Source organism: Syzygium oleosum, unplaced genomic scaffold, assembly GCF_021117445.2.
Source record: "Syzygium oleosum isolate NSW1041296 unplaced genomic scaffold, Sole_v2.1 Sole_v2.10, whole genome shotgun sequence".
NCBI classification, from domain to species: Eukaryota; Viridiplantae; Streptophyta; class Magnoliopsida; order Myrtales; family Myrtaceae; genus Syzygium; species Syzygium oleosum.
In genome coordinates, this window is record NW_026607494.1 from 7,309,834 (window position 1) to 7,332,318 (window position 22,485).

General features: G+C 41.0%; 2 protein-coding genes across 11 annotated transcripts; both read left to right on the forward strand.

The window, feature by feature from the left end:
• Window positions 1-9,448: 9,448 nt before the first annotated feature.
• LOC115685782 (uncharacterized) lies at window positions 9,449-14,818 on the forward strand. Of its 3 annotated transcripts, none has more exons than XM_056315396.1 (5): window positions 9,449-10,082; window positions 10,698-10,842; window positions 11,736-11,862; window positions 12,139-13,059; window positions 14,010-14,818. In XM_056315396.1, exons 1-5 carry the CDS (start codon window positions 9,881-9,883, stop codon window positions 14,409-14,411), a joined length of 1,797 nt encoding a protein of 598 aa, XP_056171371.1. In that variant the 5' UTR covers window positions 9,449-9,880; the 3' UTR covers window positions 14,412-14,818. The 3 variants fall into 3 exon arrangements, with proteins under 3 accessions (XP_056171371.1, XP_030466763.1, XP_056171373.1); XM_030610903.2 differs by having other exon boundaries at window positions 9,450-10,082; window positions 10,698-10,809; XM_056315398.1 differs by lacking the exon at window positions 9,449-10,082 and adding an exon at window positions 10,163-10,576.
• Window positions 14,819-17,913: 3,095 nt separating this feature from the next.
• Window positions 17,914-22,187, forward strand: LOC115685745 (thioredoxin H9-like). 8 transcript variants are annotated; one of them, XM_030610846.2, is made up of 5 exons: window positions 17,914-18,311; window positions 19,375-19,442; window positions 20,658-20,789; window positions 21,179-21,301; window positions 21,956-22,187. In XM_030610846.2, exons 2-5 carry the CDS (start codon window positions 19,422-19,424, stop codon window positions 22,100-22,102), a joined length of 423 nt encoding a protein of 140 aa, XP_030466706.1. In that variant the 5' UTR covers window positions 17,914-18,311; window positions 19,375-19,421; the 3' UTR covers window positions 22,103-22,187. The 8 variants fall into 8 exon arrangements, with proteins under 8 accessions (XP_030466706.1, XP_056171382.1, XP_056171383.1 ...); XM_056315407.1 differs by having other exon boundaries at window positions 17,914-18,263; XM_056315408.1 differs by having other exon boundaries at window positions 17,914-18,225.
• The last annotated feature ends 298 nt before the right edge of the window (window positions 22,188-22,485 follow it).

Genomic DNA, 22,485 nt, shown 5'->3' on the forward strand with positions numbered 1-22,485 from the left:
GAACGCATCTTTATTCAGGAGGAAGAAAGGAAAAGAAGGAAAAAAAGGGAGAAAGGAAGATGAGGAGTCGAGAATGATCGGCTGGCAGGTCCCTGTTTGGTCGATTCCTCGCGTGTGTTTTTGTGAGCTGAGAGGATCGGGAATCACATGTGGTGTGGGGGTTGGGAGGAGGAATTCGTCCATCCTTTTCCACGATCCCACACAGCCGGTGGCACATGGCTATTACCCTCCTCTCCTGCCCACGCGAATCTCTTCTTTTTCTCTCTCGTTTGGCCCAGCAACTTCATCTCGCTAGAAGAGCAGCCTCATCCGATCCGATCCGATCCGATATGATCCGATCTGATCCGGTAGCAACTTCATCTCATTATAAAAATATTTTATTTTTATTTTTATATGGTATGGTTGGTCCACCTATATATCTATTGATTATTTCGTGCACAATTCCTTTGATCCCAATTCCAGCCCACGCAAGCCCTTCCCTTCCCTCTTTTGACCTTTCGAGATTCACATTAAAATGTGATTGAGATTTGATTTGATACGTGCGTACGGACACGCAATCACTTTCCCCCCCGTGTACAAGCTAAATTAGCTGCTTCTTCTCCCCTCATCGTTGTCGAAGAAATTTTGAGATTGCTAATTTCGTCCGTTTTGTCAAAAAATTTTATGTGGAAAAACGTTTTTCCCATTTTCCGGAATTGGAGGATCACTTAAGAAAATGGGCCGACGGAGAAATCTACTCATAGTCGGCGAAAAATCTATGCTCAGATTTAAACAGATAATTTCCTCTTTTGAAAATCGAAAATCACCTTCCATAATATGACTAGACAACGACGTTTGGGCACGGGAATCCCGACACCCTACCATGGTCCACGACCTGGCTCGAATCTACAGAGGCCAGGCTCAGGACCCCATGTCTGTGCCTGGGTCCACGGCATGATACCTGGCTCCTAAGCCCAAGTCACTGGCTTGCGGACTAATTCCCGGCGGTTAGGGGTGCGCATAATACCATTCTGCACTTAACTATTTACGAACGAAATGATTTTTTTATTACGTGCCTCTAAACAATTTCTCGAGTATTTGAAGGCGTTTGATAAACTGTCCAAAATTTCTATTCCTGCAGTAGAAAAGAACGTAAATGCGTTTGGTAACTACACAAAATTTTTGTTCCTAAATAATATTTTAATAATATTTTGAATTGTTTAATTTTTTTTTCTTTCTACCCATTTTCTTCGTTGGCCATGCGCCACGGCCACGGCCCGGGCCGACGAGGGCGTCACGGCCTCGCCGCCGGCGGCGGAGGGAAGGGTCGCCTCTCTGGCCGGCCGCGGCGGAGGGAAGGGTCGCCCTCGCGCCCGGGCGAGGCCGAGCCTCGCCAGGTGGGTCGCGACGGCGAGGTCGGCCTCGCCGTGAGACGGCGAGGCCGGGCTCCTCGCCGGATCCGGCGAGGCCGAGCCTCGCCGTTGCGACCCACGGCGAGGTCGGCCTCGCCTGCAGACGGTGAGGCCTCTGCCTCTCCAGATCTTGGCGAGGCCGAGCCTCGCCGTCGCGACCCACCTGCGAGCTCGCCGCCAGGTCGGCCTCGCCGAGACGGGCAGTGAGCTCCCTGGCGAGGCCGAGCCTCGCCGTCGCGACCCACCGGCGAGGCTCGGCCGCTGGGTCGCGACGGCGAGGCTCGGCCTCGCCAGATCCGGGCGAGGTCCAGCCTCTCGCCTCCGGGCGAGGCCGCCGCTGTGCGGCGAGGGTCCAGCCTGCCTCGCGCGAGGGCCGTGACACCTCGCCGCCCTGGGCTATGGCTTCACGGCCGCCCACCCAGGGAAGAAGAACACAAAAATAAGAAAAAAAAAACCGATTCTTAAAATTGTCGAGAAACAAGAAGCAACTTTTTTACTTCTTGTTTCTCTTCCAAAATCGTTTTCTTGGCACAAATTTTTGCAAAAATGTGCCCGGAACAAAAAGTTTACTAAACGCATTTGTTCTCAAACTATTTCAAAACAAAAGAACAAATTTTCACCTGCTTGGCACGTGCCAACGGCCCAGGCCTACGTCCACAAAAGCTTGGCCTAGGTCTCTCGAGGCCATGCCCAAAACCCCCGACAACAATGCTCGTGTACCCAGCTTCGAGTCCAAGTCACCGGCACCCTGGCCCGAGTCCATCAAGGCCGGGCCGGGTCCCTCGCGCCCGTGCTCGGGTTCTTCATAGATGGGCCCGAGAAACATTGACTCTTGCTATCATATTACACGAATAATGCATGCCTTTTTTAGGAAAATAAGATCAAGTTTTCGTTTTCAAAAGACGAAAAATAATTGTCGCTCCACTTTCATTTTTTAGTCAAATGCCGAAAAATATTATTATTATTTTTAAAAAAAATAATGACTTCTTAAAAAAAATATTTTTCAGAACATCAAAATTTTTCACGGAATTAATGAAGACACGGAATAAAGTTATGTCGAAATAGGGGGCTAGGAACCTCCATGCTCGCATCACGTCATCCGATAAATCTGTCCATGTAGCCAACAGCTGGCGCGTGGCTCGTATACATGCACGTTGCATTGCTGAGCATTACTGAATCTGGCAGCTGATTATGAAAACGTATAGATCACATCATTATGTTGCGTGCACTTTGTCCCTACAGTGTTACGAAGGACCGTGTGTCGTGGGACAACGCACCCATTTGAAATTATGATAAGCACATTGATACCATTCACGATCCATACGAAGTGACCGTTCCTCGTTGGTTGGCGCATTAATTAGACGCTCGGGCCTTCCGCCTCGAAAACCCAAAAAAAAAAAATGCCGAGTGCTCCCGTATTCAATCCACAAGAATCCGCTCGATTCCATTAATGTTCAACGCGAATTAGTCGGTTGCTAATTGGTGCCGGACTACCCGACGATACCCAAAAGGCGGATCGCACTGTGCGACGGGCCGATCGATCTCGCCCGTAGCCTGGACCCGAGTCGACGCTCTATTCGACCCGAATCGACAGAGGGGTCTCGGGTTTCGAACACTTATCAGATAGCACGAACATGGAAGGCAACAACATCGACCGACGGACATGGCCCGTGCCCCAAAAAAAAACAAAAAAATTTCAAGCAGGAGGTGGTGGGGACTAGGGAGGGTGGCTAAACGATGCAATTTTGTGGGGATTCACATGCACATGCCCCTTCCTTTGCTTCCGATTAAGGTAGCTCAAAATCTAATTTCTAATCACTTCTCTCGCGTCACTGTTGTCTTCCCCTTTTGAAAAAGCCAACTTTTCTTCTCTCCTTTCTCTATTTCTTTTCCTCGGCACACTTTGTTTCTTGCTGAAGTGACGCGACACCGCCTGGTGGTTGGTTAGATGGAGCTTCGATTAGTCAACAGTTTGCCTTTAAATGAACGACCATAAATTTTGGAGGGATGGTACGGACTAAGGTTCGTGCAACGTTGATTGGGGGGTGGTGGTGGTGGTGGTCCCGTGCCGTATGATCCCCCTTAAGATCGACCGACCGACCGATGTCGAAGTTCACGAACCGTCCCTATTCGTTTCTCCATTACATAAGAGTACAAGAGGCGAGGCCACTGTCCATCATGTGATCCGACGATCCTTTCAGGCGATTTTGTGTTCAATCGGCCAAAATTCTCGGTGTTGGGGGTAAAAGGAAATCCGATTGATGCCACGTGTTTTGGCTGGCACGCGAGTTTACGGAGCCTTCGACGACCATGTGGGTCGAATAAGTGACGCGTGTGTGGGTTAAGTGCACGGCTCGGGTCCCATATCGATACCGCCAAATGCGAACAATCCCGTATTTTTGGGATTGTAGCGAATGTTTCTCCCTGATTTCATTTTAGTGATGGAACCACAAAACCGGAGTGGCTTCGAGTAATATTTACGTGTTTGCAAAATATTTTTGGGTGAAACAGTGATTCGAGTAATATTTATTGGGCATCTCTAGGGATCGGAACTTCCGATCAATCCTTCCTAAGAATCGTCAAAAAAAATCTTAAAATTTACTATACGACGGCTAATTCAGTTATAAACTTTTCATTTTGATCAATTTTCATCTTAAACCTTTTATTGATTTGACAATATAACTATATTCCAGCCGATTTTGATTGGAAATCACTGACGTGAACGTGGACGTCGATCGTCTTACGCAGCACGGGCGATATTGATATGAATAAATTTTGCAATATTTTTTAGTTCGGACGATCCGATCTTCACGTAACTTTATGCAATTTGGCCAAAATTCTCAATTCGGAGGGCGCGCGAAGGGATCCGATTATTGATGGAAGCCACGTGGTTGGGCTCAGCACGTGTGAGTTCACAGAGCCTCCCGATGGTCACGGGGGACGGAGCTTTAGGATTTTCCGGACGAGGCAAATGTTAAAAGAGACTTTTCATCAAGCACAGCCCAGCAAAAGCAAAAGCAAAAAAACCAAAAAAAAAGGAAGAAATGATTGGACCAAAGGCACGAAAGGGGGGCGTCTTCCATTTGAGCGTGACGGATTTGGTACCATTCGAAGCTCTCAAACTCGCCCATTACATACGTTCGTATGTTTTACGTAGTGCGCGTAATCTTGCTATGCCCAATCCGCAAAAGATTTTCATGTCAGCATCGACTTTTTACGACAATGATTTCCGGACAATTTGCCAACGCAGTCTTTTTTTTGGCCAAATTGGCCGTCGCAACATAGGTATGTGGCATTCTGGACAATTCTCCTCCGTCGTATGACGCGGTGACGGTGTTGCCGAAGGCAATCCAAGAAGAACTCGTCCCGTGAATGGGACCATTACATTTTGGTTAAATAGTTTTTTTTTTTTGATAACCGAGGTGTCCGCGCGGCCGGCGAGCTAGGGCTCAAACCAGCGGTGATGCCCGACTAGTCCTCGAGGGGGGCTAGCGCAGCATCCCACCGCCACGACCCCCCACTTAAACCACCGATGGGCGAGTTTGAACCGAGGACCTCTTGTGAAAGGAACTGAGCGCAAACCAACGCGGCCACCGATGGGTGGGTTTGGTTAAATAGTTTTGTAAGCACTTAAAACATAAGATTGCATCCCGCGTACATATTTGATTGGGTTCGTATCACGAAAAACCCAAAACTTGTACAACCATGACAAATTTATCCCAAAATTAATTTTTTGATCACGAAAAACCTCAAACTGGCACACATGTGACAAATTTACCCAAAACTAATATTTGGATAATAAAAAACCCAAAACCGGTATATTTGTGACAAATTTACCCTCTGTTAATTGAATTAATACTATGAAAAATCACAAACTTGTATACCTGTGACAAACGGAGGGTAAAACCCTAAATTCATATCATCAAACTCAGAAATTTGATGGAAAAATTTAATGAAAACTAACATAGGATAAAATTATCATAGATGTACCAATTTGGGATTTTTTGTGGCAAAAAAATTAATTTGGGGTAAGTTTGTTACATGTATACCAGTTTGGGATTTTTCGTGGTATTAACTCTATTTGATTTGATATTGGATCAGATTGCAGTGGATGCACATCTCATGATTGTAGAGTGACGGGTTTTTCTAATGTTGCCGCTGAAATCATTGGTCAAATAATGGAACTCCCGAAGCCAAAATTCGCACAAATTCTTGAAACGGAAGAAGAAGCTAAAGATGGATACGTAGAAGCAAGAATGCCAAGAGTATCGACTTTCACACCAAGAAAAGAGAAACCTTAAATTCAAGAACATGCCTCCTATATCGGGTCGATTGGCTTTTTTTTTTTTTTTTTTTGTAATCGAGGTGTCCGGGCCAGCTTGCGTGCACCTCGACTATTCCTCGGGAGAGACTAGCACAGCAACCCACCGCCATGGCCCCTCATTTAAATCATAAGTGCTCAGCTGGGAAATCGAACCTAGGACCAGTGCGCCTAACTACACAATCCCAAGTACGCCCTAATCAACTGCGCTACCCATAGGTGGGTGGGTCAATTGGCCTTTGCTGTTGCAAAAAGCCAAAAACAAAATAAAATAAAATTAATATCACCGAAAATCATAAATTGATATGGCCATACCGCATTTATCTCAAATCAATCTTCGTGTCCCAGAAAAATTCCAAACCGGTACATTCGTGATAAATCCACAAAATATTAGGATAAAATTGGAGCGAAAAATTAGAGATCAGGGAGCTCTTGAGGCAAAATCGGCATATTTTTTGCATTCTCCCAATTCATTTTGTTCAGACGTGGCTTCTCCAAAACCACGTTGTTTAGGAAATTCGTTCACGTTGCATTTCTCACGTCGGATTCACATCACATGCCAATCATCCGATTTGTCCGTCGCTTGAGTTTCCGCGTCGACAATTTACAGGAACACTAAACAGAAGCCAACCGAGAACAGATTCGCCACAAGTAATGCCCGGTTGGGATTTTTGGCGATACACATATCAGTTTCAAATAAATGCGGCACGGGAATTTCCTTTTCCGATGGTGTATAAAAACGAGAAAAAAAAGAGAGACCCTTTGATGAAGGGCGCATGATTGTTGAATGTGGAAGTTGGGAGTTCTTAAGCGATGGAGATTAGATGCCAACGGTGGTTGCTATGTCATTCGGACGTACCATAATGATTTTTTTATTTATAAAAAAAAAAAAACAAACAACAAAAGGGTGCTTTTTTTACTCGTAATCTGTCAACGGCACAGAAACTTTTGCTCGGGCTTTTACACCGCTGACCCTTTTCTTGTTCAACCGCTCGACCTTTTTCCTTTTTCTTCTTTTTTTTTCTTCTCTTGTTTAATTATCATTACTAGTTAATTAATCGTGAAAATCACGTCACTCGTGAGCTTGATTCGGCCTTTTGGGTGGGTCCAATTTGGCTTGGAATGGCATGATTCGGACGTTTAGCCACATATCTTATAGTGCGCTTGGGCACCGGTTAATCATACGGAAAGCGTATTTATTTCGGATAAAACTTTGTAATAAAAAAAAAAAGCTTTTTGGGGAAATCATTTTTTCGAAGGAAATGTTTTTTTCCGTTTTGGGACAGAGAATTCATTATTCTAACATTAAGCATGCGTATCTTGTTTATCAAAAGATCGCTTATACTGTCTGAAATAATTAACGATTACTAAAATTGAGCGAATAATATAGATACAATTAATTTGCAATCATGGTCTTCGAGATCAGACCCAAGCCTCCGCTCATGAAGGAAAAGATCATCGCCTTTGCATGTGCGCGCAAATAATGTTTGGCTTCTCCATTTATAGTGATTAGGAAAAGAGCATATGCCCATGCGGTTTCCGAGAAAAAAAAGAGTTTTAAATTTTCGCGAAAAAGCGGTAATTGTTTATAAATTAAAAAAAAAATTGGCTTAGGAAAGAATTAAATGAGGGCGACTTGCATTCAATTTGAGAAAAGTAGGGTATTTTCAATGGGATAGGTTGACAATTATATGGATTATTGAAGATTGCAGTTTTGTCTATTTTTGGGTATTACTGTATTGTTGTAATATTTCTGAACAAAATATATGGGCATTTTAATGGCATTTTTGGAGTAGAGGATTTGAGATTGAAATCCTCATTTGGTTCGATATATATATATATATATATATAACAATTATGATAATGTATTTTTTTACTTTGACAAAACAATATGCTCCTTTTTAAATTTTTTATTTGGATTCGATACTATGACGGTCTTTTAAGTATTAGCAAATGTTCAAACGTTGCATGGGTACGATTGACATTTGAAAGATTGAATTTGTTATGAAATATTGGAGTCGTTAAATAATAGAAAAAATAATCGATGAAAGTACATTATATAAAGAAACTGTATTTATGGAAAGAGAGTCATTATGACATTGAAATCTTTCTACGAAAGCAGTTGTAATCATAACGTTCTTAAGGTAGCGAAATTCCCTCGGCTAAGTTTTGATATGCACGACGATTTGGGCACTATCTTCAAGACAGTGAGCATGGTTCCAGATTCTACCCTGAACCTAAGAACCTGATCAATGGAATTTTGCAGGTTCCAGGTTCCAAGGTATGCAGTGTAGATTCTAGGTTCTAAAAATTGGGGAGCTTGTTTCGACAAGTAGATTCAAGGTTCTAGATAGGTGGGACCTGAACTTATCTTCTCGTGATCTGTGGTGTTTCATGACATTAGATAATGAGTATATGATCCAAAACCATTAGTCTAAGCTTTCATTTTATGACTTGTTAATATTTCATATTTTTCGTGTGTTTAAATATAAATTGTGGTCAGTGGATCATAACAGTAAGTGATGATTATTAAAGATGATGATTCACTGCAATTGTTCAATTAACAATACAGGTGAAACCTAAGTAGACTTTAGAACCAACCCTCAAAGCTGTGATAGGGTAGGTTCTAAGTTCTAAAAAATGAGGAACCTATTATCATGGATGGAACTTATATGGAACATGGAACTGCTCACTTTTAGTATTGATTTACGCAATGACTTCTCATTTTAGTTATATTTATTTTAATCGTAATGTCAGGAAAACTAGTTTTTTGTATTTTTTTTTTATGAATAACAAGATTGTTCAATAATGTTGTGGTCATTTTTGTTTTGTTTAACTAAAAATGCAATAAAAAAAAAGAATCTGTTAGACTCTGGAACCTACCCTTCCAAGTTTCGACGGGTAGGTTCTAGGTTCCAAGAAATGGGGAACATGTACCTGAAGGTAGATTCCAGGTTTCATAGAAGGAACCTGTAACCGCTCACCCCTACTATCTTGGAGGGAGACTTTGAGAAATACACGTGTATGTGAAGATATGGACTATCTGCACTTGGATAGAAAGACTGCTTTACTATTCCCTAAAATTGGTTCGAGCCATTCTCTTGTGCCGAAACTGATTCTTATATTTGCTTTATACGATATCATATATAAAAAAAATCTCATCTCAGAGCGAAATATGCGAAGTTTTACGCCTGATTTCGTCGCTGGATTGATACGGAATAATAGCAAATATAGGAAGATTAATTTATAAAAATGGTTAATACCACGAAAAACCCAAAACTGGTACATCCGTGACAATTTTATCTTTCGTTAGTTTCCGTTAAATTGGATTAATACCATAAAAAATCACAAACCAATACACTTATGACAAATGGAGGGTATAACATAAAACTAGTATACGTGTCATTTAACAAAACAATTTGATAGTAAAATTTAACGGAAACAAACTGCGAGTAAATTTATCACAGATATACCGGTTTGGGGTTTTTGGTGGTAAAAAAATTAGTTTGGGTAAATTTATCACAGGTGTACCAGCTTTTAATTTTTTGGTAATATTAACCTTTATAAAAACGAAGCGATAAATATTTATACCGCGTTGAATATGATCAATTTATTTCCGCTCAATATTTATTATTTAACTTTTTCCTTATAAAACTGTACAGGGCGAGCCTAGATTTTTGGCGTCATAAATACGATGGCAGTCAAGATCACGAGGTAGGAGAGGGAGGGAGGAGGAGGAAGAAGAAGAAGAAGCAGGAGCCCACCATTGTTGTCAGAGAAACTGCTTCTTCCTTCTTCCTTCTTCCTTCCTTCCTCACGACCATTTACTGCGCGCACAGATCTTGATGCTGCTGCAGTCACCAGATCCACCACCACCTCTCTCTCTCTCTCTCTCTCTCTCAATCATACATGACGTAAAGCTTAAATAACCGACGGAAAAAAACAATATCCGCGGCCACTTTACTGTCCGTCTGTCCCTCCCTTCGCATCTACTGCACTCCTCGCCATCATCCCCCACGTTCTCTCTCTAGATCCCTCCTCGGTCCTCGCTCCCCCTCCCCCATGAGCCGCATTTGCCATTCCCGCGTCCCTGCCGCCGCCGCGGCCGCCTCGCGCTGAGGAGTCGGCCGGAGCCCCGGAGGCCGGGGAGGGAGCGAGCGCCCGCGAGATGAGCCGGAGCGGCAGGGAGTATCTGTTCGGTGGGAGGACCGGCCCCGCGGGGCCGCTGAGCCGCCACCACCACCACCGGCGGGGGCACAGCGTGACCGGCGTGTCCGCCGCCCCCTCCCGCGACGCCGACGAGAGCCTGGATCTCTTCTCCAAGAACCGCCGGAGCGTCTCCGTCGCGTCCTCCGACGAATCGTCCGACGGTAAACGACCGCCCCACCCCCCCCCCCCCCCCCTCCGATCGCCGACGCATCTTTTTTTCTTTTTTTTTAATCCGATTAGGGAGGGCAGCTCCGTCATTTCGTCGGATCGCCATTCAGTTTTCTCCGGGAGGATTTCGGTTTGTCTGCTTCCGGCTCGGTTGTTTGCATCTTCCCGGAGGGAGAAGATCTTTTGGGGGGGAACGAAAACGATGTTTTCCTTGGATTACGCATTAAATGGAAGCTTGTCTTTCGGCCAGGATGCACGAAACGATCGCGTTTTCGGGAAAAAGTTAAATCGGTCCTTGTGTTTTTTTTTTCATCTTCCCCTGCAACAGGTAAAGTAGGAATTGGCTGTTGCTTGTAATGATGACGGTTCATGGCCACTCGGCAATGATCATCTTCTTCTCGCTTCGTCGACCCAGAATTTTTTTTTTTCCCAATCCCCCATTTTCTCGTTTCTCAATGCTGCTGCAATTTTGAAGATTTGGAGTTTAGTGTGCATCTAACGTGCTGCATCTTTCATGGGTTCTTTTTCTTTTCTTGAATGGGGGTATGTTGGTGGTGGGATAAGGATCCTGAGCTTTTTTTCTGATTCAGTAATTTGATCCCCAACAGCTTCTTCGATAAAACTGGGAAGGCTTTCCGTCGGATCGGCGAAAGTGGCGCAACGGAGCGGGCTCGATGATTTGCTTTCGTCTACAGATGGAGGGAAGCACGATTACGACTGGTTAATTTCTTGCAATGATCCCACATCAATGCAGTACTACACCTTTGTAACTGTGCTCTTTTTCTGATTATTTCTTTCTTTTCCCCCTCATTTTTGGATTTCCTTTCTGTTGTTGAACTTTGGCTGTGCTGACATTCTGCTGACGTCCTTACCAAAATTTTTTTTACCCTTACCAAAAAGACATTCTGCTGACGTAGATTTGGGAATGTCACAATTATGTGCAGAAGTTTGGTTATCTGCTAGAGATGTTTGGTTGTTCAACTACTAGATTTGTTCATGTCTATTCAAATCTGGGATAATAAAGTCGGGATAAGTTTCTGTATGGACAGGATTTAGTGGTGTTTTCTTATGTTGACTATGGGAGCGACATGATATGGGTCGAGCACGATAAGGACTCTTATCTTTCAAATTCTTGAACAGGACTGTTCATGTACTCATCAAGCATAGACTTTGCAATAGAGGAAATTGGATTTGTGTGATCTGTGATCTATAACTATAAGTTTCTAACTGCTATGAATTGAGACCTCGGCATCTATCTGAAAGCATTTTGAGGTACTCTCTGCACATTGGCTTAGGACTTGGACTTTGCCTATTAATAAGATGAGGCGTCCTTGCTCCTTTTAATAGAGACTCCACTCTGACCAAAAGAATAGAGACTCCACAGGTAGTGTTCTGGGATTCTAGCTCAAACAAGGAAAAAAGGTGAAAAGAGGACTAGTCATCTTTGATCAATTATAGAATGTTGTATCTGAGATTCATGATGGCTAAGCTAACTAAACATTGGTTTAGCAACTCTTCAATGGTTTCCCGCCAGATCTAGATTTCCGAGTACCTATTTTATTTTTCTGTAGCTTTTGGTATGAGACTTTTAGATTGTTTTCATTCTTCTTTTTTCTGAACTTTCTGATATGGAAAAATGTTATCAGGCTTCTCACTCCTCCGGGGACTCCTCTATTTCCTTCATCGGACGGAGGAAGTGAGTCTCAATCAAACATAGCGGTGTCGAGAAGCAGTTCCATGGTCCGATCAACCTCTACAACTAAGGTCTCCAGGGTATGTGCATCTTCTCTAATTTTTAGTAAATATTATTCCCCATCCAGAATTTAAACCCTTTTACACTTTGCAGCGTGTTTGCTTCTCTTAATCTGGTTCATGCGGTAATTTGAAGAAATTAGGCACAGGCTCTCTCAACATCGATTTACTTCTGCTGCCAAGTCTTAAAAGAGTTAATTATCGCCTGCTTTGGGTGTTTTGGTTTTCCGTGCAGCCTAAGCTTGAACAATATTGCTAGCAGTAATCAGTCTGCATCGTGTGTATCTCTTGTTGCAGTTATCTGTTTCACAGTCGGAGAGCACTCATTCCTCCAGACCTACCAGAAGCAGTTCGGTGACTCGCCCTTCTGTCTCTACTTCTCAATATAGCACCTATTCTTCTAATAGATCATCATCAATTCTGAACACCAGCTCAGCCTCAGTCTCATCCTACACTAGACCATCTTCCCCAATTACCCGCTCTTCCTCTGCGGCCAGACCTTCCACCCCATCTGCCCGTGCAACTGCATCACGATCCTCAACTCCTTCAAGAATTCGTCCGGTCTCCACAAGCTCCTCTATTGAAAAACCTCGACCATCACAAAACTCGAGGCCTTCCACTCCAAGTTCAAGGCCACAGATTGCGGCAAATATAAGTTCCACCACTGCTCGATCTAATTCTCGTCCATCTACGCCCACTCGTAGGAACTCTGCACCTTCCCTATCCCCGTCAGCAGGCACTCCAATATCTAGTGGGCGAGTGCTTTCAAATGGTCGCAATGGAGCCCCTGCATCAAGACCAAGCTCCCCAAGCCCACGACTTCGACCTCCCCAACAACCTATTTTCCCCCCCGATTTTCCTCTGGAAACACCACCTAACCTTAGAACTACCTTACCAGACCGGCCGCTTTCTGCTGGTAGGTCGCGTCCTGGTGCCGCTGTCACTGTTAAGGGGAACTCAGACATCTCGGGGCCAGTAAGCACGACAAGACGACAACCATCACCCGTTACTACCAGGGGAAGAGTCGCGACTGCGGAGTCCATCGGAAGAGGTCGAGTCCATGCTAATGTTACTGATGCACTCGAGCCTCGTAGATCCCCTAATTCATCAGAATTGGGAATGAGAAAGCCTGTGAAAAGTGTGATGTCTCTTAGTGAGAGCACTGGATTTGGAAGGACTATCTCCAAGAAATCACTAGATATGGCTATCAGGCATATGGTATGTCTATCCTCATCATATCAAGATATGGTAATTTTGATGCACAGTCACATTACTTTTGAGATGTCAGTTTGCAAGCTTCACAAATAAATTTTAATTTCTACAGTGAAGTTTAGTTTAGGTGTATCAAGTTTCTTTCCTTACATGGTTGATTGGAATTGTGACTAACAGCTAGAGCTGTTCTCCAGTCGTGATTTGATTTCTATTGAATTAAGCAACAAGGCCATTCACTCTTTATTTGTTTTATCTATTCTGACGGCGCAAAAGTCATATCACTAATGTAGGAGTACTTGGTTGAAACTGTGGTAGTTGAAAGAAACTTTATTATAGGGGACGGATGGCAGTATGTCAGTTTGCAAGCTTCACAAGTAAATTTTAATTTCTACAGTGAAGTTTAGTTTGGGTATATCAAGTTTCTTTCCTTCCGTGGTTGATTGGAATTGTGACTAGTAGGTAGGGCTGTTCTCCAGTCGTGATTTGATTTCTCTTGAATTAGACAAAAGGCCCTTCACTCTTTAGCATCATTGATGGGATCAGTTATAGAGATATTGCCAACAGGGTTTATAGCTAATTCAGATGCAGCAGTCGATCAACAGCTACAGTCTCGTTCATCCTCGTCATTGAGGTCTCATATATTATTTTTAATGTGACCCTTCCCATATCATAAAGTTTCTTCCAACTACCACAGTTTCAACCAAGTACTCCTACATTAATGATATGACTTTTACGCCGTCAGAATAGATAAATAATTAGTCTTTGCTTTTGTTCTTTTGGTGTAGAACTCGCTTTCCTTAAAAGATTGCTAGTCTTCTTCTTCTGTAACTTCCAATTGAAGCAATTTGGGATTCATAAGAAATCTTTCTATTGACTTGGCAAGAGCAGAGGGCTGGCCTGTCAATAGTTTACAGAAAGTGAACTTTCTAACTTTCTGACTTCATATATACAAACAGGATATAAGAAATGGAGCAGGAGGCAGCCGTGCACTTTCAGGCACCACCCTTTTCCCTCAGAGTATTCGATCTTCTGCTTCGAAAAACCAATCAGCTCGCACTTTGAGTGCACCACCATCCGTCAACGGCAATGGCAACCAGCACTGCATGAATGACGTAGTCTTTTTGGAGAATGGCAGCAGAATGAGAACTCCAGCAGTTGGTGGAGAGGTGGGCAATGGAAGGTACTCCGCCAAATTGACAGAAGTTGATATCTACGAGAGCTCGCGCTACGATGCGATGCTGCTCAAAGAGGATTTGAAGAACACAAACTGGCTCCACAGCTTCGACGATAAATCCGATCAGGGATTGATCTTTGATAACGGGTTCGAGTCTCTGCCCGAACCATTCGCCCCCTTATAGCGTGACCGAGAGACGCGGCCTTCCTTCCTTACTACTCCCGTTATTTATTGGTTGGAGTATGGTTTATATCTTAGCCCTAAAGAAAAGCAGCACATTGACAGAGAAACAGGGGAAGTGCTCAAGTGTCCTCAAGGAGAAATCAGCTTGATGTGGGTCTTTCTGTTTTGCGGCCATTCCTCATGGAGAAATCGATGTTGTTCCCTTTCTCTCTATAGCATCCTACAGTTTTCTTGGATTGGGCAATGTAGGAGCAGCAACGCCCTATTGATGGATGATACGGGGAAGTACGTTTTCTTTTTTTTTTTGTTTCTTCTTTGGGATAAGTGAAGAACTTGGTTTGATGGATGTGTTAATGTAAATCATAGTTTAATTATCTAAGCATTTCTCGCGCATCTTATTGAATGAAATAGAGGGGTGTGCACTGGCCAAAAGCAAATTAAGTAGAGCTAGGGGTTTAGTCAATTGGCTTCTTGGTTATACAAGCACAAAGACTTATCATGACGATCTTGAGGATGTGAATGTTTTCATGGGCGATATGATGTAAAACTTGAAGCGGGTTCGACAGAACTATTTTTATTAAAGGTAATCTAAGAATTTCTTATTTCTTACAAACTGTGCCTTTTACTTTCCTCTTAAATAATCTAATGTGAGTCTTGAAAGCGAAAACGGTGTAATTAAATTTTCAACGGTCATTTTGCGATCCAGATTAAAACGTGAAAAGTTCAAAGTAAGCTATGCTTTAGTTTTAGGTAGCATGATAACCATTCTGGTTCTGTCCAGAACTAATTTTCTGTTCCCAGAAACAGTTTTAAAATAGAAACCCGTTTGGTAACGCAATATCATTTTTCTATTTCTGGGACAACTTTTTGTTCCAGAATCGATTCTGAACCAGAAATCAGAACAAAAAAAAAGTAGGTTTTCTATTTCTAGACAAAAAATGAGAATCATTTCTGAGAGAACTCTTTCTTCGAAACACATGTTCATCTGGAAGTCATGATCTTTGAGGTGGGAAAAAAAAGAAAAAAATCAAAAATTTCAAAACTTCACAGAATGGTTTAGAATCTGTGGCTACCCACTTTGAGCGAAATTTAAATTTTTTTAGGTGCCGAAAAAAATAAAAAAATTTCAAAATTTCACAAAATGGCTTAGAATACCTATGACCACCCACTTTGAGCGAAATTTAATTTTTTTTAGATGCCAAAAAAAATAAAAAATAATCAAAAAATCTAAAATTTAAGAATTTCACAGAATGTCTTAGAATACCTGTGGCCACCCAATTTGAGCGAAATTTAATTTTTTTTAGGTGCCGAAAAAAATTAAAAAAAGCAAAAAATAAAAAATAAAAAACTTCACATAATGGCTTAGAATACTTGTGGCCATCCACTTTGAGCGAAATTTAAACTTTTTTAGGTGCAGAAAAAAATAAAAAATAAAAAATTTCAAAACTTCACAGAATGGCTTAGAATACCTGTGGCCACCCACTTTGAGCGAAATTTAATTTTTTTTAGATGCCAAAAAAATAAAAATAAGCAAAAAAGCAAAAATTTCAAAACTTCACAGAATGGCTTAAAATACCTGTGGCCACCCACTTTGAGCGAAATTTTATTTTTTTAGGTGCCGAAAGAAATAAAAAAAAGCAAAAAAGCAAAAGTTTCAAAACTTCACAGAATGACTTAAAATACCTGTGGCCACCCACTTTGAGCGAAATTTTATTTTTTTTAGGTGCCGAAAAAAATAAAAAAAAGCAAAAAATAAAAAATTTCAAAACTTCACAGAATGGCTTATAATACATGTGGCCATCCACTTTGAGTGAAATTTAATTTTCTTTAGGTGCCGAAAAAAAATAAAAAATACCATTTGGGCACCTAAAAAAAATTAAATTTCACTCAAAGTGGGTGGCTGGAGGCATTCTAAGTCATTCTGTGAAGTTTTGAAATTTTTGATTTTTTTATGTTTTTATTTTTTTTTCGGCACCTAAAAAAATTTAAATTTCGCTCAAAGTGGGTGGCCACATATATTCTAAGTCATTCTGTGAAGTTTTGAAATTTTTGATTTTTGATTTTTTTTTCACCTCCAAAAATTAAAATTTCACTCAAAGTGGGTGGTCGCAGATATTCTAAGCCATTCTGTGAAGTTTTGAAATTTTTGAGTTTTTGAATTTTTTTGGGAGCCTTAAAAAATTTAAATTTCACTCAAAGTGGGTGGTCACATATATTCTAAACTATTATGTGAAGTTTTGAAATTTTTGATTTTTTGATTTTTTTTGGGCACCTAAAAAAATTCAAATTTCACTAAAAGTGGGTAGCCACATGTATTTTAAGTCATTCTATGAAGTTTTGAAATTTTTTATTTTTTTATTTTTTTTGAAAAAATTCAACAAATTTCCTATTTTCCTGAAATCTGAATTTTTTTTATTTTTTGGAAATTGTGATGAATTTTTCTAGAATTTTTCAATTTTTTTGGATTTTTTGAATTTTTTTGAGATTTTTAGGAATTTTTTGGATTTTCTAATTATTTTTATTCCATTTCTAAAAAAATGGATTTTTGTTCCTGGAAATAGAATTTTGTGTTGTTTATTATCAAACAGGTTTTTGTTTTAGGAAATAGAAATTTTGTGCTGTTATCAAACGGGTTTCTGTTCCAGAAATAGAAATTTTTGGTCGTTATCCAACGGGTTTCTTTTATCAGAAATTCATCCTGGAACCAGAAATAGAAAAATTTATTTCTGTTTCAGGAACTCATTTTGGAATAGAGTGGTTATCATGCGCACCCTTAGAAACCAACAAACTTATTCCGGGAAAACACCCACGTGGTCAAGATTGGACAGATAATTAGATTGGGATTTAATTTTCATCTTTGAAATATAAATTCTCTCAAACTGTTTGAATAATAAATAGGCAATGCATAAGTCGTCATAAAAAGAAATTTCTAATCTTCAATATACCTTTTGTGATTGAAAATACGGGACCATAAATTAAAATTAGCAACCTTCTCTAGGCAAACCGATAACAAGATGCAAGATAATATGATATCTTGTTGGGCGCACGAGGCATTTTATTGTGAAAATGACGAGAGAAATAATAGAAATAAAGTCGGTTTTGTTGACGAGCTCGATAAAATAAGGAACTATACACTAAAGAGAGAGAAGAAGGATATTTTGGCCAATCAAATAAAAAAAAAGGGATTGTCTTAGTCAAAATAAGAGTGGAAATAGCGTCGCCCTTAATTATAAATGATATTTCGTGATAGATCCATGTATTCATATTTTGGCTTTTACCATGCTTAACTCTTCGAAATGAATGAAATACATCGTGATCTATTTTTTTTTTTTTAAATTGGTCGAGAAAATATTTTGTGAGTTTTTTTAAACCGGTGAAATTTCAACGTCAAAGTGGAGGACGGGTGCTGGAAGGCTTGTGGGAATCCTTCTCGCGTACAAACAACGAACGTCGGTGGGGCCGGTCCCATGATATTCATAAGGGAAAGTTGGCGAGCTCCAAAACCAAAACTTGGAATCTACCCTTTCTTGGGTTCGCATCCATGTGCTCCAAAACCTTGGGTTTTGTTTCATCTGCAGAAGAAATTTCACTCCTTGCCCGAATTACATCGCAATTCCCGCAAAGAGAAGCGAACCCATTTGGTCGCTTCCTTCGAAGTTCACATCTTCCTACTTGATCGAGCCCGGTCTTTCTGTAATTTGTCCCATCGTCTGGCCAGATTTGGAAATCTAAGCGTTCCGCGAGTTTGCGACCGCCCCGCACGCTTTCGAGATCCAGCACTTCGGCAATTCCGATGCTGCTCTGCGCGTAGACCGGTTCGTCGCAGAACAAACCTCCTTCCCCACGGTTCTTGGTTGGTTTCTTCTGCTGAGCGAATAAAGGTTGTTTTAGTCATTGTTAGGTGGGTCAGCTGTACGTGCTTGCTAAGGCTAAATTGAATTCTTCGTTTCTTGTTTTGAGTTCATATGGTGTCGAGTGACTCGTGGAAATTTCGAGTCTTGAAGTGTGAATTTTCATCAATTGTTGTGTGGTGTTTAGCATTTTGACTGCTTGAATGAGCCGAAGCAGGAGGTAATTGTTTTCGTATTCATGTTCTTGATGGAAGCAAATATGTTTGGTACTGTTATCGAGCTCGTTTATTACGTTGTTAATCTGCATTTTCGTTTCCACAAATTTTTATGGGTTTTGTGTCCTACTTTCTTAGCTGAAATCAGGGAAAGAAGTTTGTCAGATTTTGAAATAGAATTATCGGTGACTTGTTTGGAAAGGATTCAAGAATGGACATACTGTCCAGAAAAGATAAGATTTTTAATGCTCAACAACATTTATGTTCCCCAACATCGTCTGTTCATTAAAAAGAGGAGTGCGGGGCGGTTTTTGGAATAATACTTGATAGAACTTTGAAAAATCAGGACTTGATCGGCCCCTCCGATCAGCAGGTTTTACGAGTGTTGGAATGGTATCGTCATTTGTAAAGCTGAGTATTCAGTTTCCGTTTCAAGCATAATTGCCTCGTGAAGTTCGATAATATATGTTTCCAGGACTTTGATAATGTGAGCACAGATTAGGAACTCTGAAACTTTTTCAATGTTCAGTCTTAGAGGTTTCTCTAGGCAATGATTGAGCTAACTCTTTCTTTGAATTTTTTTTGTGAAACCTGGTTTCCATGTTTATTCCACAAGAATCACCCAAGTAGCTTAATGGATGCTTGAGAAAGTGCTGTACTTTTTGGGTGCCACGACGAATTCGTTTCCTCTCACTACCTCTCAGCTTAATCGTACTCCTTGGCACGTGCTTTAATTGGTCTGGAATGCTCTAGTTTGTCCGCCAATTTATTGAGGTTTCTAATTCATTTCCTTCGTATCATAGTCAATCTTGTTGGTTTAATATGTAGCCTTGGATTTGATGAGTATCTTTTCTTTCTTTACATGTACCGACAGGTCTGCTGCTGCTTTGTTTCTCAGGGTCCTTGTGTGTCTAAGTATTGCAACTCCATTCCAGAAACCTCGTCATGGGACAGTGTTACCCTAAGGTATATTATTATATGGGAACGTGAGCTAAACAATTGATGGAATGGAATCTAATTCAACCACAAGTGTTGCTCTTGAAGCTGGAAAAGTTTTAGCCTACATTTAAGCCGCTTATCACTTCTCTCATATGATACATTAACATTCAAGTGAGAAGAAACCTTTTCTTTGTAGTTATCTTACTCTATCACATCACACATGTGATTGTATTGAATAGCAGTCAAATTTATGTATAGTTGCTAAGTAAAAACAAATCGAGGTTATATGCATTTGCCTGCATAATCTGCTGAGGTATGCGCTTAGTTTAAAAGTCCATGGTCATTAGGTGCTTTCTTGGTGCACCTATGGAAGGCTGCCTGTTAAGCATCTACTGATCAACGGTATAAACCAAATTTTGTCAAAAAAATGGCATATAGAAAATACATGTCCTGGCTTTCGCTACATGAGTGCTCGCATTCGTGTTTGGATATCTTTCCCCTCGATGAACCTTGCATCAGCTCGCTGGAAGATGGGGGAAGGCGTGGTTGTGAGGAGTCAAGCTCCTGGCCTGTATAAAATTTCCGTGAATTTACTGACTCATGAAACTAACATCTGAGAAACTTCCCCGCTGCAACATTAGTTTCGGTTTCAATACGCCATTCAATCCATCAAAGTAAACTATTTTATCTATCACCTTGCTTTTGAATGCATGGATATGAGTCTTCCAATGGAAATAATGGATACACAGTCCTTCTGATGGACTTATAATGCTTGCAAAAGACAGCTGATAACTGTCGCTTTCTAACTGAGCATCTGTCAAAAGCCTGAGGTGAAGAGAATGTACTATGGACACTTTCAGCAGATACCAGATGTCAAGACACATGATCTTTGGAAGGATTCGCTGTTAATTGAAAGACTTTGTTGAATGATCATTATGGCCTTTCAATTTCATGGAAAAATTTTGTCCTAAGCCAATGGTTGAATAGGTAATTCATTAAATCTCACTACGATCAAGATCCTAGTTATGCAATGCGGGCTTTAGCTCTAAGAACCACATTGAGAGGGAAGAGTGGTCTGTGGGTTGTGCTGAATGGTTGACAACAGGGTATTTACTGATCATCAATAGCCTTGTGTAATACTAGTTTTACCATAGCCACACACAATAAAGGTGCATTTGTGGTGTCATAGCCTAATCCGGACTTGTATCTTGCTCATTTCTGAAGCTCTTATCATGTGCACAGTTCTGGCAGTATCAAAAGGACGAAGGAGATTCTGATCACCATGTTGAATTTGCTGGTGGGAATGTACACCTCATTACTACCAAAGAAAGCTGGGACCAGAAGCTGTCAGAAGCAAATAGAGACGGCAAGATTGTAAGTACTCTGCAGCTGCTTTTAGAAGTGTATAATGAGCAAAATTAGCACAATGCTAATTAGTTTGATTTTTTATGAGGTACGTTGGGAAAAGATTTTGTATGAGCAATTGTCAAGCATCAGATCAGCAGATCATTTTTTTGGGTTGTGAATTCAACTTACAATTATTTGTATTAGGTCCAGCATGCCTAATAATGTCTTTCAGCATTTTCTCTTTTAGTTGAATATGCTCAAATAAGGTGTTCTTTACTGCAATAGTTAGGCCAAAATTTTATGAACCGTCTCAGAGCTGTGCTTCTTGCATAAGAATACCATGGGAGACTCGATTGGATTAATTAGAATATTATTGAATTTGCATTGGTTTCGTATTTAATTGGATCACTGTGCAGGTGCTTGCAAATTTCAGTGCAACCTGGTGTGGTCCTTGTAAGCTGATGGCACCGTTCTATTCGGAACTGTCCGAGAAACATACTTCTATCATGTTTCTGGTGGTTGATGTGGATGAGCTAACTGTAAGCAATGGAACTTACTTATTTGCCTTGATCCTTAATTCCAACCGCTTAGCCTAAACAACAACCACATGCTCACGCAGTCATTTTCTAAGTTTTCTTCCACTTTAGCCCTCAAACTGAATGCAGCGAGTGCCCCAAGTGTTCGCAAGACAGGAAAAATAAAACACTATTAGGTACAAGAAAAACAAAATAGATTCCATTGGGGGTTATTGAAATGTAGTGGAATTTGCAAACAGGTCGCTGACCTTTGATTGCAGTTAGCCAATATACTAAACTTCACTTTTTGGCTATTGATACGCTTTGTCTGGAATCAAATCAATTTTCTGGCAAACGCTAATGTCAATGCCCACATGGTGATAACGTAGCATCTACAAAATTGTGACACATCTGCCATGTCAGTAGTTTGCCGAAAAATTGTTGGATTCCAGTCAGAGTACTTAAATTGCAAAAACTCTAAAGGCTAGTGCATTTGGTGATTGAAGTTAAAGTTCAATGACCCAATTGCCAATTCCACTTAAGTGACCCGGGATGTAATTTACGCAGAAAAACAGGAGTTACATAGCGGCATGATCAACATATAGAACGATTGACAATGTCTGTTGTTCTTCTCCACTTTCCTATGTGAAATGCGTTAATTATTTTGAACTTATGCAGGAGATGAGCACATCATGGGATATCAAAGCCACTCCCACTTTCTTCTTCCTCAGAGGTGGCCAGCAAATCGACAAGCTAGTGGGTTCCAACAAGCCTGAGCTTCAGAAGAAGATCACTGCAATCCTTGATTCAGCCAACCCACGTTAGACATGAATTTGTAATCAGTGTGTGTATGTTTGTGTGTGTATTTGGGATCCTTTTTTCAGCAGATGCAAGTGTACGGTTTTCTTGAGCTTTCTTTGGTAGTGATTGTTCTGACTCCCACTCATGAAATCCTCTGTTCCTAACATCTTTCGGATTATGGAAAAATCCGCATGAGTTTCTGGAAAAATGTTTGGATTATGTTCGAAGCGTTTTGGTGTAAAGGATGTCTTAGTTCTCCGGTTGCCTCTATTCTTTCCATTTTTACTTTCCCAAATATCGTCCATGATTGTATTCTCCGTAGTTTTGCAACCTGTTATTGCTTTGCTTTCATTTTTCATTTATGCTCTGTCTGGGACACTAAGAAAAGGGAGGGAATGGAAAATAGA